The sequence below is a fragment of the Apteryx rowi genome, unplaced genomic scaffold, assembly GCF_003343035.1.
Source record: "Apteryx rowi isolate R43461 unplaced genomic scaffold, aptRow1 scaffold_933, whole genome shotgun sequence".
Taxonomy (NCBI): Eukaryota; Metazoa; Chordata; class Aves; order Apterygiformes; family Apterygidae; genus Apteryx; species Apteryx rowi.
The window spans coordinates 77131-95793 of NW_020451242.1; the positions used below are offsets into that span (position 1 = coordinate 77131).

The 18663-nt window shown below is 36.7% G+C and overlaps 1 protein-coding gene across 20 annotated transcripts in view; it reads right to left on the reverse strand.

Moving 5' to 3' along the window:
- TENT4A (terminal nucleotidyltransferase 4A) overlaps positions 1-18663 on the reverse strand; it is a 79336-nt gene that overhangs the window by 58384 nt on the left and 2289 nt on the right. For all 20 annotated transcript variants that reach the window (XR_003257900.1, XR_003257898.1, XR_003257893.1 and 17 more), the window contains exons 2-4: positions 5640-5763; positions 2162-2208; positions 1064-1184 (exon numbers count right to left, since the gene is read on the reverse strand). Coding sequence is in view for 5 of the 20 variants with exons in the window: in XM_026091966.1 (XP_025947751.1) it covers positions 1064-1184; positions 2162-2208; positions 5640-5763 (292 nt within the window). In the remaining 15 variants the exon portion in view is untranslated. The remainder of the gene's footprint in view (positions 1-1063; positions 1185-2161; positions 2209-5639; positions 5764-18663) is intronic.

The window sequence follows — 18663 nt, forward strand, 5'->3', positions numbered from 1 at the left end:
TTACAAAAATACTGAATATGCACAATCTCAAAACACTGCCTTCAAGGCAGTATCTTGCAAAATGGTATTACAAACATGTCATCACATGATTGTACCCTAAACTTCAGTTGATAAATTTATTTTAAATTGAATTTCTTCAATTTATTTTTGATCTGAAATGGAAAGCAAAAGAGATGAACAGAATGAAGTGTAGCATTATTTTACACCAACAGCAGAGGAAAAGAATACAAGTAAGGTCAGTATGATTGATTTGCCTAGTGCCACTCTCCTTCACCAACTGATATTACTAATTCTGAAAATTTCACTTGCTCTCAGGTAAACCAAAGGCTACCAGAGCTATTATGTGGTGCTCCTCCAACAGAAGCAGTAGGAATCTTCTAGAACTAAAATAGTCAACTTATTTCAGAGACCACAGAAGGTAGCAGCTTACTAATAAAAGCTTGGAAAATACTGCTTGATCTCCTGGAGAAAACAATACTTGCTCAGCAAAGTAAAATTTTCATGCTAAGTTTTTAGCATATCCAATACTTGACCCACTAGGCTTACAAGATTGATGCAAAACAGTTTCATATATAAAATAAAGATCACTGACAAAAAATATTTTGGAAGGGAGAGCCAAATGTTAGGCTTGGAACACTTCATTATGCCATTAGAAATAAGGAGATCTGAAAAATACTGGTTTCAAGCTAGACAAACCTAGTTACTGGCCTCTCACTAAACACAAGTCCTCCTAAAATTCAGTGAAAGAGCTGTTACATTATACAAACAATTAACCTATTTTATTAGATATTTTGCTAATACTGACTTTCAAGAGACCTTCCAGCAAATAGCAAATACGGTACACATGCATAGGATTATTGTTCTCCACATCAAAAACTCTGTACACTATTGCTAAGCATGCACACATTCCGCTAAGATCTTGCCCAGCCACAGCAAAACATTGTGCTTAAGACAACATGCTTAAGGCAACGCTAATTGCTTCATGAATGACTAATGATTTATCACTTTCCTATCAAAGAGTCTGAAAGCTTTTCTGTTCAATATTCCAAAGACTATTACTTACTGTAGCTTTGTCAAGTACTTTAATGGAATACGGCTCAGCCACGCTGTGTTTTCTTAGTGCTTGCTCCAGCAGTTGTAAAGGGGGGCGCTCCCATTTCCCAAAAACAACTAAATCAATATCACTAGACAAAAAGAACACAACATGAGATGCACTAAGTCTAGGACATAGTACTCCACTAAAAAAAATGGTAAAAACTAGTCTTCTACATGTTATAAGTCCACAAGGATAATCACTTTGCAGCTTTTAACAGTCTAGGTTTCTAATAAGCTTGCTTTAGCAATATTAAGAGATGGTCTTGTGTGCTTTAAGACCCAAAATAAGTATTCTAGGTTCTTGCTTCCAGTCCCCAGTGAGCACTTTGGTCTTCCCCCTTCCATCTTTCTTGCTCCTTCCCCTCCGAGTTTCACAGCCCCATCCTGTCCCACATTCTTCCATGTGGGCAGGAATGTTAACAGTTCAAACAAGCTTATTAAGAATTGTTAATCACAGAAGTGAAGGTGCCAGCACTTTTTTTTTTTTAATATACAAAAAGTTTAATTCACGTCAAGACAACACAGTCTTTAAAGCATACCCACACAAGTTTGCCGGTAATATTAAAACTGTCAGATTACCTATCGAAGCATTAAGTGACATAAAACACTGAATTAAATGAGACATTTTAATCTCCAAAAAGCTGGGAAAAAAGGGCTATGATGACCCGTTTGACTTAACAGTTACTTTGTTGGTAAGTGGCAAGTTAGACTTTCGATAACTCACATTATTTAAACAAAATACATAATCCTTACACTGGAAATACTAAATGTGAATTTTACCGCATTTTGAAAGCAAAGAAAGATCCAAAGACCGTCACCCGAGAAAATACAGAAGAAAAGCTATTTCACCGTAGGGTCAGTAAAAACCACCAAATTCAGACACCGATATATCAAATACTTAGATAAGTTCAACAGCTCTTTCCCTGGCCATGCGTGACATTACACAAAAATTTTACTGGAAGCTTGACAGGTTTACCTATTTTGGTTTAAATTCCTCTCTGAGCTTTGCCATTACATTAAAAGACAGTAAACTGTTTTTTATATATAAAAGTAAATTATTACTTACCTAGTTGGGAGATAAAGCCCTGTACTAAAGCTGCCAAATATCTGGACCTGGAGAAAAATAAATAAATAAATAAAAACACACACCACTGAAATACCTTGTAATTATGAATGCTCACTTCATCTCAGTTTCACAAGAGTTGTTATAACTTTTCTGAATCTGTTAAAGACACAGCCCAATAAGAATACATTGCTGAATTTATTCTACCAAACTACTAAGCCTGTACAAATACACTTTCTCTTAAAGATGCAACTTTACAGGAAATGGTATTTTCCCAACATGAAGGGACTGCAAGCAGCAGAGTATAAACTTTTGGAACAAGTCTTTTTCACTCCCCCCCCCCCCCAGTTCTACAGCTGTAGAAGCTGTATTGGTTGCTTCCTTCTTTCCTCATAGGACAGCTTTATTGAAATTGGAAGAGTTTAAGGAAAACATTTTTCAGAATTGTTAGATTTAACAAACAAATATTTTTTAATTCAGGAGATTAACTGTAGCCAACTACAGCACATTCTCGTAACTGCCCAAATGAAGCAGTTCTATTAAGGTCAGTAATCACAGTATGACAAGGACTGTTTAAAAATTTTAAATTCAAGAAGAATCAAATTAAAGGCCAGGCCTCTAAAATTTTTGGCCTACAGCACCATGAATGTATTCTGTGCAATTTCCTAGAGAAAAGCACAGACAACCATCAATCTGCACACTTAGCTGTACTTTGAGCAACAGCTCCAGTTCTAGAAAGCAGTCACAAGGTGAAGACAGGAGGTGTAACGTAAAAAGTGTTGGGGTCCCTGTGGAGAATTTGTTCCAGGGAAAAACAGCAGTTTAATGATCTAGACCACTCATTTTTCTGACAAAATCATCGCTAAAGACTTGATTTTAAACTTGAGCTTAAAACAGTCTGCTCTTTTTTAAAGTTTTAAGTTAATTAGAAGCAGCAGGAATTAATAGTACTTTGCAATCCAATATTACTTTTTCATGAAGTCTTCTGTTGAGATAGGAAAACTGATCCTGAGCAGATGCCTTGATATTCCCTTTGCCTACACCCTACTGTCTCACACTTCAAAATATTCTTAATATTAAGTTCTTTTTCTATTTGTAACTAGTGTCATTTGTTCTTATCGCAATATAATGGCAAGTTTGTCAAGGATGTACACAGAAGTTAATCCAATCCTTGTCTGCCAGTGTTTGGGCAATTACAGCATGAGGCTTAAAGAATTATGGTATAACACCAATAGGAGGAGTCAGTCAATGATAACAGTTTATGAGTAAAAACAGAAAATACATCAGTTGATGCAAGACTAAACCCAATTCAAAGCAACATATCAAATACACATGGCAAGCAGTAAATTCAATTCAGAAATTTTAAATTTGTTTCATATGTGGACATTTTTRAGACAATCACAAAAACACCACACCCTATGAAAAAATGACTACTCACCTAAGCATCATTAATATTAAATATTAGAATTCAATCCTGGTTTACCTATATGTCTAAAAGTTTTCCTAAACTGAAATTAAGTACTGAAAAAGTTTACAGAAGACAGAGCTAACCCTACTGTATGCTACATTTTAAATACACACACATTCTGAAAAGTCTGTTAGATCTCTGCCATTTTTATAATTAGATTAGAATTTGGTGCCTCAGATCAAACGTATTGCTTATCATCCTTTTGTATTTTTCATTAACATTTATGTATCACATATTTCATGAGAAGCTAACTTACTGTTGTTCCAGAACACAGGCGGAGACAGCTGATTTTCAGGAATGGTTCATTAAAGAATCTCTGTAGTTCTCAATGACTTGCTTTCTCTAGGCAGAACTAGGCTCATAGATCAAACTAAATACCTTATCAGATAAAGTGGTATAATTAGAAAAATCAGATGGGCTTTTGAGCCAACAAACCCAAAGTCTGAATCAGAAGCAGCAGTTTTCAAAGCTTCCAAATATGATTCTAATGAGGCAGTGGGGAAAGCTATCTGAAAGCTAGGATAGCATTTTTTAGAATAGTTTTTAAAATGGGATTTTCTTTTCACAGAGCTCATAGTTTATTTCCTTCAGAGATTCCAGGTAGGATGGTATATGACACAAGGTATATGAGTAGTAAGAAGAGGGATTTTGTACARATAAGATGGGTGGCTCAATATGCTTTCTAGAGTAATCTAAAAAGGAGTCTTAATCAAGAATATTACACTGGGGGGGGGGGGGAGAGACTGCAAACATTCTTCTCAGAGTAAAAACTGCTAAGGACTTACCTAAATCATATGGATTTGGGGCGGGAGAGGGAGGGGTTAGGATGACTACTGGTTTTATGGAAGTAGTTTGTTGATTCTCTAAGTTTTAGATAGATAGATAACACAAATGGTTTGTAGTTTCTCATTTCTGAAGTTGAATGCAATACCTAGGAAACTGATGATACAACATATATATTCCACACTTCCCTGAAACTGTGGTAGTTGTGTGTAGAAAAACCTAAGCTGAAGAGACTTGCACAATCTAGATCAGGTAGTTTCACTATGCTTCCAATCCACAGAATGGAGATGTTCCTCACTCTCAGTTACAGCACAGCACAATTTAGAAGTTCACTTCTTTGAAGTGACCTATGAAAAGGCTGGGCTACCCTGGGTCATTTCAGTGGCTATACCTGCTCCCTTGATCTAGAGAAAATATTACTAAAAAAAAATTGCAAGTGAGGATGAAGTAGATGAGTTTTACAGTATCTTTCGGTCTGCACTGTGACCACTGCCTTCACGCTTGCCTTTGGAAGACAATGAAATCATGATGGTGTGAAGAGTTTTTACACAAGTTAGTGGCAGTCCTGGTGCCTGGTATTGATGAAGGGTATTGATAAAGATACAGTTTACATTAAGTTCCTTTTGGAGAGATTTTTATTGTCTGAAGAAAACTTACTTTTTGGGTAACAATGGGTTTGAACAGAAGTGGCTGGAAGAAACCTCTGGAGGTCAAGTCCAATTTCCCCAATCAAAGCTGGGCTAAATTCTCTGAACATCAAATGGAGGGTATAAAAAAAAGTCTTGGGTGTTTAATTGTTTTCTTTTATAAAAAAATTGTATTTACAAACATACATACAGTCAGGACTCCATGTAAAAATGAAAATATAGCTAGTCAGTCATATTCAAATATTCAGAATGAAGTTATGCAGAAATAACCAATTTAAAAAGCTTTTACTTTAAGAGATCTACTTCCTAATGTGCACATATAGAACTATGTCCTCAGTTCTCCAAACAAAAGCAAACTATCAGTAGCCTTCATTAACTGGAAATCTAGGTTTTGAATTTCCTTCTTTTTTTTTTTTTTTTTAAATAGACTGTCAGTGCTACAACAACTCTGACATTAAGTCCACTACCTTAAGTTGAAGTCTTACCTGTTCATTTCCAAAAAACAGAAATAGGGAAATTAAGTAAATCAAGTTTTAAAAATCTATCAGAAAATTAAATTAACATTTGCTTGAGTTACACTCACATCAGCTGTAGGCCAGAGATCTTTGATGACCATTTCTATTCTTTTCACCACTTCCCTTCTCATAGCTGCTTCTTCAGGACGAGGGGACATGAAGTCATAGAAGTCAATTATTTCTTCATGTAGTCTAAAGGAGAATGTAGCATCAGTTATAATGGTGATTTTACTACTACAATGAATTCCACAAAAGACAGGCCATACGCTTTACTTAATGTCAGAGTTTAAGATTTTTCCATATATGATTTCTGTGTCAGAACCTCAGTGTAAACTAGTAAATCTAGACTCCTAATCAGCCTCCATCACCTTGCCCAGCTGCTAAAGATGTCAACTGACACTGGCTGCAAACACAAGCAGACATTTACCAACTTCCTCACTGACTCAACAGTGAAGGAGTTTAAATTCAGCTCCTAATCCCCAAAGACCATTTTCTCTAAAAACAAAGCATAAAGTCTTGAAAACTATGCAACAATCCAAACATGAAGCAGCACAAACAACAAAGAACTTGGAGCAGGCTTATTCTTGCAGGGGTTCTTATTTCCATGTATGTAGAAGTTTAGGAAGACTTGGAAGCAGGCCATTGTCATTCATAAGTTTTTGTAGAGGACTACAGAACGGAGGTTTAAGTACCCATTGACATGAAAGCATTGTAATGAACCTCATCTATAGTTGCTTGCTGAACAGTTTGACAAGCTTAGATTCCTTTGACAACTCAAGCCCTTTATAAGCTAGTTATTCATACAGGAAGTTACCTTTCAACTCGACTTCTCAACTGAAAGTGTAAAATACACTACTACTAATACTATGTGAGAAGTTCTCACATGGGATCTTTATATACCTGCTAAGTCCTTCCCTTTGCTTCCCATCTTTCTGATATGACAATACGGTACAGAACACTCGCTACTCAATTTGGCAGGAAGACTAATTCCAATTTTCAGGCAAATGGAATGCTTGTGATTACATGGAAAAGCAGCAAGCCATGATGGGGGGGAAGCAATTTCAACAACAGGACAATGATAACTACCACTGGGATATATTAACAAAAAACATTTTTGATGTTGACAGGTTTCAACACTGTGGTAAGATCTGAATACTATCAAAAAAACATACACCACACAAGTCCAATCCTTACTGAACATATTTAGCCTTTCTAATGATTTTTTTGTATACATCTGTAACAGTAATACAAATTAGTTTAGAATTACATTTTTCCTTAGATTGTTTTGCAACTCAATTCTACTAGAGAATGCCTGCTCTATTATTTACCCTTCAACAGACCATATTCAAAAGGTATTGCCCAAGTAATTTTGAAGTGTCAGGATTCCTTTCTACACACAGGTTTTAGCAAAACAAATACACAACTTCTGAAGAGCAAACCTATTTAGAATTACTGTTTGCACTTCCTCATACCTTGAGCTGGGTCTGGGTTCACACTGAACATTTACTTACCCAGCAGGCTTACTGACTGAACCTTTTAATTTGTTGGCGATTGTACTAGAAGATTTCAAAACTTCAAAGCAAGACTGAAGGTACAAACTAGCAGGCTCCTATTTACTTTTGCTTGTTTCTAGAAAGGCTGATTTCTCCTTCCTCCAAAATCACCCAAGTCCAATGAAGAAAATATCTGAATACAGCTGTGTAGGGCSTAACTCAAGACTTCCTCACAAATTGTCCTCTTTATAAAAGACAGCAGCAGGCAGTTGGAGGTGAAACCAAAGCAGACAAAGCAGTTACCCAGCTCCCTTGTAGCACATCTAAGTCTCCAGTAATTCTGACATACTTTTGAGGTGGATCTCTAACAGGATTTTTAGTAGCTCAAAAGGACTTCTGATTTTTTCAGGTCTTTAAGTCCATTTACGTTTTTGTCATTCATGACATCCTGTTACAATTTTAGTACACATTAAAGTGCTTTATTTTCAACTGCTGCCTATTAATGGCTTTATTTGATGTTCTTTTTCTTGGGGAAAAGGTAAGTGAAAAACTGACAGTTCATCTCCAAACATTAATTCATATCCACTGCTCCCTATCCATTAGCCCCTTTCCAAGCTAACAACCTATTTTTATTTTCTCAGACAGGAGCAGGTCTGAAGTTTGATCACTGCTGACTTTTTTTTCCAGCTTGTTTTCAGTTGTACTTTTTTTTTTTTCTTTTAGACATGGCAACCAGAAAGGCACACAGTCAACATATGATTGTACCATTAAATTCATGACACCTGTTATTTTATTATCCATTCCTTTGCTAAGATATCTACTGACTGCTATCTGAGGATCTCAAAGCATAAAATGGCTCTTTAAAAGAAACCTATATGAAGGAGCTTCAAGGTCTTTTCTTAACAATAACCAATGTAAAGCCCACCCACTGGGTATATACAACCTGTGTTATTTTTCTTCAGATACAGCTCTTCATATTTACTAGCACTTAGTTTTATCTGCGATTTTATCACTTATGAATGAATAATAAGCTCCCACTGCAACCTTCTGCAGCCAACTCTAATTTTTTTTTTTTAATCCTCTTAGTGTTTTGTCCTTTCCTCATTCATTTCTTCCCTCCAGGTATTTATGAATATACTGAGCAACAGAAACGCTTGAGTAATTCCACTGGTAGCCTCCCTCTATTATACAAGTAAACAATTTATTCTTTCATTTGGCAGTTAATCCCATAACACCAGCGGACATGGGACGGTTCAGTTTTTAGAGTTTTCAACAAAACCTCAGAAACGCTCTTCAAAAAAAACATTTCTGTATCAAACTGACCACATGAATAAGGATGATTAACGAACCCTTTGAGGAACTGAGATCTATGAGGCACAACTGCCTTTTATAAGAGGTTGTACTGGCTCCTTCCGTTATGTTTACTCATGCAACTTAGTTCTGTTTTGTTACAATATCAACCAGATCTGATCAGTACAGGAGATCCACAAATTCCTGAGAACTGTTTATAGTAAGTATCCCATATTGGGAAAGGAGAAAAATAAAACTGGTCTCAGTTCCCCTATACACTACAGTCTCCACTATACAGTGTTCTCTTTCAACAGCAGCCCCTAGCAAGGTAGCACAGTCAAAAAAAAAATAGCCAGAGCGCACACACTTCAGCATAAATCTGCTGAACAGAGGCTCAGTGGAATGCTATCACAGTTTTTAATGATAGCATGAAAGACTCAAAGAATACTACCCATCAGTAATCTATATTTCCTTCCCCAAACTACTTCTCAAAAACCAGCTCTTCATTTTCTTGCACTGGGAAGGTAGCACTTCACCTATGCTTCAATTTGCATGAGACAACAACGCAAGAGCTAAATAGTCAACATCCACTAAAAGTTCAAACTAAACACTGTGGTTTCATGGTTAAATTCCTCTAGAACTGTTTGGCATATATATAATCAGACATAGCTATACAATAGTTATCATTCTACTGGTAGATTTAAATATTTCTTACTGAAATTTAAAACAACAGTTCCCAAGAGTCAAAGAAAGTTCTGGTGAGAACTCTCTTAACTCCTTCTCTGGCAAAGACTAACGCAATTAGCTGATCTGACCTCTCCTAGGTACCCTTCTATATCTCTGATCTAAGTCTTGGTGACTAGAAGTTACTTGCTTTTGATGTGTGATGTTTTCAGTTTTAAATGCCTTTGACTTGACTTACAGATTTATATTTCATTTTCTTAATGCTCCTGTTTTCCTCAATTCAACAGCTTCTGCTTTTCAGAGAACATTCTCCTTGTTTAAGTCCTTCTGAATAACTATCAATGGTATCCTCAGAGTCAGCACATGACAACACTTGACCATTTTAATACAGTCTTTTCAAGTGTTTTACCTGTTTGGCTATTCCTTTTGAAGAAGTCTCTCAAAAGTGAGATGCTTTTTTAAAATTACTGTAGTTGATATTCTTGTAGTCCTCTTTGCTCAAGCAAGATTACTGAAGTAAGAGTCACAGAAAAGTAGTTCTGACATATGTACCTAGAACCAGATGCCATATGGTACTCAGGACTAATCAATTCCAGAGTTACTTCTCTTCTAGCTGCAGGAGTTATTTGGTGTCTAAAAATACAGACCACAACATGATATTCACCCAGCCAATACAGGGACAGTTTTCTGTTGAGTCTTTTGCCCATGTAGCCTCCCTAATCTCCGTAAGCATTTGTGGCTTCCTAATTCAGGACTGTGACAGTATTATAAGTTAGGAACACAATTTCAATTCATGAAGCATTAAGTACTTACTGATACAGTTAACATCTTGACTTTTCCTTAAGCTACAGAGCTTCCTTCAACTTATAGCACCAATCAAATTTTTGATCTCTTTCCAGATTCTTAAACAGTTTAGGCTCCAACAGCATTCCCACCACCTAGTTATCTTCCATCATGTTAAGATTCCCATTATATTACTGTTCTAACAAAGTGGAGCTGGGGGAGGGGAGGGGCAGAGTTTCACTGTATTTATACGAATACTGGAAGTGAAACTTGTTGGTGAAATGCAACTGTATTGTTAAAGCAAGGTGAAAAAGATTAGGACACAGGGATGCAGAAGAGAGGCTTCCTGTACTTACTACCCTGTTTAGTTTGCTAATCTTAACAGCCTTGAGAAGCCTACAATTGGCTAAGATCATTACCATTAAGCACAATAGAAAACTGCTGCCTACGGGCTGAACTGTGCAACAGGACAGACATCTTTTGTTTACCAAAAATTTATCCCCTTTAACATCTTAGGAAAGGCAGAGATACATTTCCAGTCTTCAGGTTAAAATAAGACTAAGGAAATATGTCCTTAGACTTTTGCAATGCCTTTTCTTAAAGTTAGGTTTCTAAGAAAGGAGATCACTTACCCTTACCTGTTTTATCATTTACTGTATCTGCAACTATTATTAGATATATTACATTGATTTGTTACATCAAGGGCTCACTTCAATGCAGTGAAAAAAACCTCTCAAAGAGCATCAACAAAGTGAATTAAATAAGCTACAGACACTTTGTTTCCTCAAAATAAATGTCCTGTTTCTTTTCAGCATCAGGTCTGCACTGCTGGACATACAAATTACTCTAAAGAAATGGATAGAAACAGGACTGCATCATTTACTACAAATATGGAACTGCTGACACTCTTTACCTGTTATAGCAAGTATAGTTTTTAAAGAATCTTTTTCTAACTGAAAAGTCTAACAAGTCAGCCCAGAATCCTTCTAAAAGGAAAGAATACATGCCACAGAGCATATTTTGTGTAACACTGGGGGCTACAAAAGGTCTGGAAAGAGCTGGGAAGGTGGAGGCAGCATTTCAACAGCTTTGCTGAAATAAAGGTTATAAACAGGATAAGTACATAACTTTCAGTAAGTATGAACTCTGAAACATGCCTGAAGATTTAGTCATTTCAAGTTTAAATAGCGAAAGTCTCAGCAGCCAATGCATATATTTCAGAAATCTGTTGAAATATCCTGCTTCCACCCTAGGTGCAACTACTGCAAAGCACAATTAATCATCATTGAATTGCAGGTGAAACCTTACACTGCAACAACCATCATAATACCAAAGAATTGGTTATAATTTTTAGAATGCATTCAACAGTTATAATGATCAATGATACAGCCTAAAACTCAGGAAAAGAGTTTAGTGAAGTATAGATGAATATAGTTGAAACAACAGCATATTCTGAGTATATACTATACAATAGTATATTCTGCAGACTTTTTCCAGCATGATCTAAGATCAAGACATCTCCAAAAGTAACAACGATAAAACCATGACCGAGAAGAGGAAATGGGCTTTCAATTCTTCTTTTGTATACCAGCTCTCCTCACTACCATTAATGCCCAGTTAATGATACTCTATGGTCTGTGCAGTGTTCCAGGCTTACCAATGAGAGAAACTATGAAGATATAATACTATATCAAGTACATAATACTATATCAAGTACTATATTTCTGCAAACCACTCTTTCATGTTAATACATAATTCAGACTTTGATTAAAGATTTGCAGACTCAAAGATCTGCAGCAGGAAAAAGTCTGAACTGTACAGAACCTATGAAACGTCACAGCTATGAAGAAATGTTTTACAGGTAGGTACCCTAAATACCATTCTCAAGTAAGAATCAAACTCACTTTGCCAGTTAACTACCAAGGAGAAGATAGAATAAAAAGCTACTTTTGCTCTCATCCACAGAACCAACAGGGTAATTGATAAAAACCTATTGTATCTTTTCCACAAGGGATCTTACTGCTTTTGTTTCTTCCCTAAGCTTTCTCCTTGCCCCCAACTCTTGTAGTCAGAGCCAGCCATAATTTTAGCTAGAGTTTCTTGTCAATTAAAATTTATCTCCCAAATTTATCTTACACTTGACAGTTCAAGTAGTCAAGAAACTAAGCTTCCTGGACTGATTTAAGCTACAAATTTTCAGATTTGTTTAAGTACCAGCATTTGTTTGTATTCTGGAAGGGAAAAAAGATTGGAAAAAAGTAATCTTCATGAAAGGATATCAATACAATAAAACTCAACGATTTAAGTTTCTGAATATGACTGGATGTACTTTGAAAAAGTTCCATTATAAAAATTCAAAAATGAAATTGATACATTAGTATTATCTCCAAGTTAATACATAACAGAATGGATCTACTATGTAAACTTCTGAACAGCTGTATGCTACACCTGACCTACACTGCCGACTTCACCACAACACCAAATAAACATTATTTTATTATTTTGTTGCATCTGTGAAGGAGCCTACCATACACAAAATCTTGGATCTGAATCAGCAAGTTTACTAAGCCATTAAATAGAATTACTAAACACTGAAATTCCAGTCTTAATATTACACTTTTGCAGTTGCCCAAAGATAGCAAGTGATTAACCTTCAGATCAGAAAAGCTGCAAGCGTAGAAACACATTAGCAATGAGAGACTGATTATCTCCATGTAGATCAGGTAAGCATCACATCAGGTTAGCCACTGAAACTTCAAAAGAAGCAACTCTTGACTTAGTTTTGAGCAGCATCTGAAGTTTAGTTCAAAACGCATTTGTCAAAGAACCACTAAGAGCAAGCCCTGCACATTGAGGCAGTATCTCTGCAGGGCAACAAAAGCTGGAAAAGCTCTTCTGGGATTAAAGTATTGCTGTAGTTCACTATATAAAAGAGAAAGCTTCTTAAATTAAGACCCTCAAGAAAAGAATAAGGTGTTTGAGAGACTATTAAAGACAACACATTCATTGTTCAGAAAAAGTGTGCATCACTAATCAGATTTGGGAGGGGGGAGGCAGGAGGGAATACCAACAGACTCTTGTGACAAGGCAGTGGAAGCTATCAGAAGACATCTGCAGAAACCTGAAGTCATGCACAAAGCAGGAAAAGACTGGGAGATTAAGGATATCAAAAAGGATTATGAAGAACTTAACAAGCTACAAACCTGTGCTTGAGAAAGGATAAATTACCTCAGGAGCACAAAATTGGCTCAAAGGTAAGCAACCACAATGCAAGACAAGCATTCAGAGAAGCCAAATATTTCCCCCCACCACACTTCCTCAGAGAAGTTTCCCCGATCCCTGCTTTACAGGGAGAACTGGTCCCAAACTGACTTCTTTAGTAGAAGAGTAAAATAGGTGTCATCTATTCCTGGTAATTTGGTATTCACTCCAAAGCAGCACTCAATACTGCACTGGTATATGAGGAATGTTAAGCAGCAATCTTTTTTTAAAAATTTAAAACCAGTAATCTTGACATCCATAACAGGCAACCTAGTCAAAGCTAGAATCAGCGCAACACATGAATAGGTATGGCTATCAAAATGTCAATACAGCTGTTGTAAATGGAAGTCATGTCAAAGAAAAACATTAGGAATTATTTGCAAGAATCACTGAATCACAAAGGAAGTTCTGTTAGAATCTACTTGGATTTCCAAAAGGCATTTAACAATGTCTTACACACATCCTTACAAAGACTTATAAAGAAATTAAGCTGATATGGGATAAAAGGAAAGACCTTCATGAAGAGAAAGTGTTGCTTTAAATAGGAAACAACAGACAAAACTATCAGTTTTCATATTAAAGGAGGGTCACTAGTAGAGTCCTAAAGAGTTCCATGCTGTTCAACATCCTCATAAGTGATCTGGAAAGTGGACAAATAGTAAAGCAGAGAAATCTGCTGAGGCTGTCAGGTTATCTGTAATAAACCAACTGAAGCACTGCAGAAGGGCACTTAAAGACAGACTGCACAATGAAGTAGCAGGCAGAATTTGAGGTATGATAAACATAAAGCAAGGCACACGGGAGAGTAATGTGACAAGATTCTACCTTAAAAAAGATGCAACGATAGGCACTGAATCTCAACTCCAAGCAGCAAGGTGTTGAAATAAGAATTCTCTAAAAATGTCTGCTCAATACTCAGTACTCAAAAAGAATGGGCTGAAGTATTAGTAACTGGAAAACAAAGAACAAGATAGAAAATATCAAGATGCAGGAATACCATGACTCTTGCACATAGGTCTGGTTCACCTCAGTTTCAAAGATAAAACAGAACTGAGAAACATACAGAGAAGATGAACATCCAAAGGCATGGAACAACTTCTATACAAGAAATAACTAAATAGACTAGAAGCCCTTTAGCCAGGAAAAAGGACAACTGTCAGGTGCAAGAGGGAATTGAAAAGTTATATCATGTCAAACAAATGCAAAGAGTGGGCACAGACTGTCTCATTAATGCATAGACCTGGGACTGGCACTAAGTACAACTCTCAAGTGACAGACCTGAGACAAAAAAAGATTTGGATCTTTATATAATGCATAATTTAACTGAAGAGCACCTTGCATCAGGATATTGTTGACACCAGAAGTTCATACAGATTCAAGRAAAGATAGGACACATTCATACATAAATTCCATAAAAATCTATTAATAATGCACTGCCTGTAGCTCAGGTAGGCCTAGAGCCATAGATCATTGAAATGTGAGAGACTATTCCAGGAAATACCACCCCAGGCTCATGTTGATATACTCCTCTCAAAACATTTGGCACTGGCCTCTTTTGGACTCACCCAGTACAGCTGTTCCTATGTTCTTAACACCAATTAAGTCTACTGCCAAAGCTGAACAACTGAAAAGTATCATGAAGCTGATGTCAGGATTAAACTGCTCTAAACATGTCTTATTCTCCTCTAAAAACAGATGTGGGCACCTGTCATGCAAACCCTTCTCGTTTCTTACTACCATAGTTCAACCTTTCCGGTCTCTACTATGATGTTATCTCTCAAGACTACTGCTGCCAAAATCTTCCTTTTATCCCGTGATCGAAAGCACCAGTCCCTCTAACTCTATGCTAAATACCTACTTTGCAAGGAATGCTTTTGAGCTTTACCTGCTTAGCTCAGTTGACTGCAAAGAGTATCGCATGTTCTGTTTGTTTGACAATTCATCCAGCAGCTACCCTTGAACTCTGCTACATACCAATCTTTAGGCATGAGAACAATAACCCATTCAACCACTTTCTGATGCTCCCTCAAGTCTCTCTCCAGAAATGTGCTTACCACAACTAACAGGCAACTATCCTTGCCTCTCTCCTTGAATATTACTGTATCCTGCCAAATTTTGCCCTGACCCCAAAGCCAGAATCTAGTATACATTGCCAGCACTGCCTGCCTCTTAAACCAACACCTTCACTACAGGTATTCACCTATAGTAGTGGATAACACAGATATAATAATAGTGTGGATGAAGCATAACTCATTGTGTTGATTCTTTATTAGAAGGTTTGAGAGAAAGACAGCACTAGTAAGTACAGTGAGGAGTGGGGGAAGTCCATGAGCCCTTCCAAGTGCTGCATGTCCAAGTACGGACAGTAAAGATTTCATGGAATTTCAAAAGTTTCAATTTCTTTAGCTCCGCCAAAGTACAGCTGAATATTGATTCGCAAAAGAAGCTGTCAATGAACTATGGCTGCTAAGTCAATATGCCATTCCTACTCATTAATTTGCAGTATCCAGCAGCAAAATAAGAGGCATGGGTCGATAAACAGGGAATTAGAGCTATGCAAGGTCCTGATAGCAATGCATTTTTACTAGCAGAGCTGCATATTACAAAACCCAACAGATTTTATCTTGGTGCCAAAGTTCAGCAATAAAATAAAATATAAAATAAAAATATTGAATATAATAATAAAAGCAAGAAGTTAACACATCAGCACACAGGTGAGGACTAATACAGACTTAATACACCGGAAGAACAGCACATCCCAGTAGCTACAGAAATGGTTTTCAGGACATCACTTTTGGTGCACAGTGTTGTTCAGCTGCAAACCACTGAAGACTGAAGCAAGTGTTCTGGGGAAGCATCACAAGCTTATTGTGCTTACATGACTTCTTCCCAGGCATCTGTTACTGACCACCAGTCAAGATGCCCAGCTGAATCTTCCTTTGGCCTAATCAAATACAGATGTTCCTGCCCTCTTGTGCTCTTATGATACAATTTTTGTGCCATTATCAAGAGATAGTAAATAACAAGTGGGGGGGGGGGGAGGAGGAGGAGGATGCGGTAAACTGCCAGCTACCATGCAATGCAAATTAGCACAGGCAGAGCATCATTTCAATGTATCATAACACTTCTGCTATCCACACTAACCCTAACCAGACAATTCTATTGTTTCTGCACAGCACTGTTTTGTACCAAGTAGACATGCCAGTTGTTTCTGCACTAATCTCATTAGGAATATACAACTAATCTGAATACCTAGAGTATTAAGCAGAATAGGCTCATACTGTTAAAAATACCTTAATTCTTATTCATTTGGTTAAACTCATATTAAAAAGGAGAAGAATTAATTCAGATATTATTCTACACTAGCAAATAATTACATCTTAAGAGAAAATTGCCATATTCCTGTTTACACAAGCTATACAAACCTAGCAGTAGAGTCCTCAGTAAGAAGTTTAGAACAGTTTAAGTCTGTATTTTGAAATAACCTTCTCCAACACTTTAAAACTCTCTGGGTGCTAAAATTATTCAACTACATCTAAAATACAGAGATTATAGAAATAAAAATTACTTTGATGTGCTGAGCAGCAGGACCTTAAGATTCTAGATCTAGTTCACAACCACTTAAGAGTATACTTTAAACTAGCAAGAAATCACATGTAATTCTGAACAGTCATAATCATTTGAGTTAATCTAATAATACTATAAGAGACACTTATCTGCCTCACATCCAAAAAACAACCATTTAGTCAGTCTTCTGTACTGTGTTGTATCCTAAACTAAACCCAGATATTTATTTACACTATTGCCATATCAATCAATCAGTTAAAGGATTGGAACAAATAAGGCTTCCCTCATCCTATTCACTCCATATCTCCTAAACACCTTGAAAAATATAACATACAGGTCACTTTAAAGGCAAGCTAAAATATAGCTTTAGGATGAAATCTAATCAAGTACAGTTATTGTGTTCTATGAGGGCTGGATTWTATTTCCTTCACAATACAAAGATTTGCATGCTACTTTCAAAAGCTGGTAAAAACAATAAATATGGGTCCACTGGAAAAAAAGGAATGCTGTACATAAAACATGAGAGAAATAGAGCAAAGCCCACACCTACCATCCCAAAGCCACTGGATATGATCCATTTGGAAAACAAAAAAAGCAACAACCACCACCAGTAATGACTAGTAATCCTATAGACCATCTCTGAATGAGAAAGTGAGGAGAACACGGAACTACTCCAAAGCACACAGGCATTTCACCAGAAGTACTACTGCAGCCTGGGAGCCATTATAGTTATAAAAGTGATGCTTCAGCACAGACAATTCCACGTAACACTAGGCAGCAAGTCAGGAATGTAAAAGATCCAGGAAAAACTTCTGTAGGGATCTGTTCCTGCCCCAGTCTTTTCAGTGCATTTTTAGTTGAACAGGCAGATGATATATCAGCCTAATTTCAGGAAACAAAGTGAAAAATCAAACTCACTAGTAGTCAGGAATTATTACAGGAAGTAGACACCTAAAGCTACTCCACCAGTGACACTATCTTTTTGTTATTTCAGTCATCAAGTACTTCACAAAACAATTTTAACACCAAGCAGAAAATTATTTTTAGAGTATATGCTTGTTCGAGATTCACCTTGGGTAACAGACTCAAAGTTTAAGGTAGAAACTGCTTCCTAAATAAGCCTGTAGTCTCAACTTATGTGCTCTCCTTTAGCACTAGTTCCATGGTACCCAGTTGAAATCATGGCATTCACAGTTTTGTGAAGCTTAATGATTTGACAAACTAATCATGAGAATCTGGAACTATGGGGATCACATATGCTGTAGTTATCTGTCCTAGTGTCCCATTCCTAGCATCAGGTCTCACTGTAGTAACATATATCACTGACAGAAGGCCAGGGAAAAACACAGCTTCCACTTTCAAAGATACTTATTGGACAGCTTGTCATTAACTCATCAGCAAAAGAATAACCTGTACCATGCTACCAAATAGCACATCTGAAGCTTGTCTAAACAATTTTGTTGCATACAGATTCCCTATAAACTTTTATACTTGAGAAGTGACATAACTTCTATTAAAGGAAATCCAACAGGAAATAAGAGGGCAGAAGACAAAAGACAAGAAGGGTATGTGACACGCATAAGACAGCGCTCAGCTAGAAGACAGAACTTGCAATGTCTGGATTCTATTCCCTGGTTTGCCATAGACCAACTTCGTGACCTCAGTCAATTCTGTCATCTGTTTGCCTGGAGAACTGGCTTTGTGATACTGACTTATTTTACACAGATAAACTGAAAGGTTAACTAAGCATTCTACTACATTTGTATAGAAATGGTGCAAAGAAATTCTGACTGTTTTTATGGTACTATTGGAATTTTAGAGCAGCAAGTACAGGACTTAGTACAGGACACAAAATCCTAACATATGACACATCTTAGTCTTAGCTTCCTGCAAGTAACTTGTTTTCTGCATCAGTTTGGGATGAAAAAACAGTAGTCAGAAATGCCTTGCTCCCCCACCAGAAGAAGCTATGGTTTTCAAAAACAGAACTTAAAATACATTTTTAATACTTCTG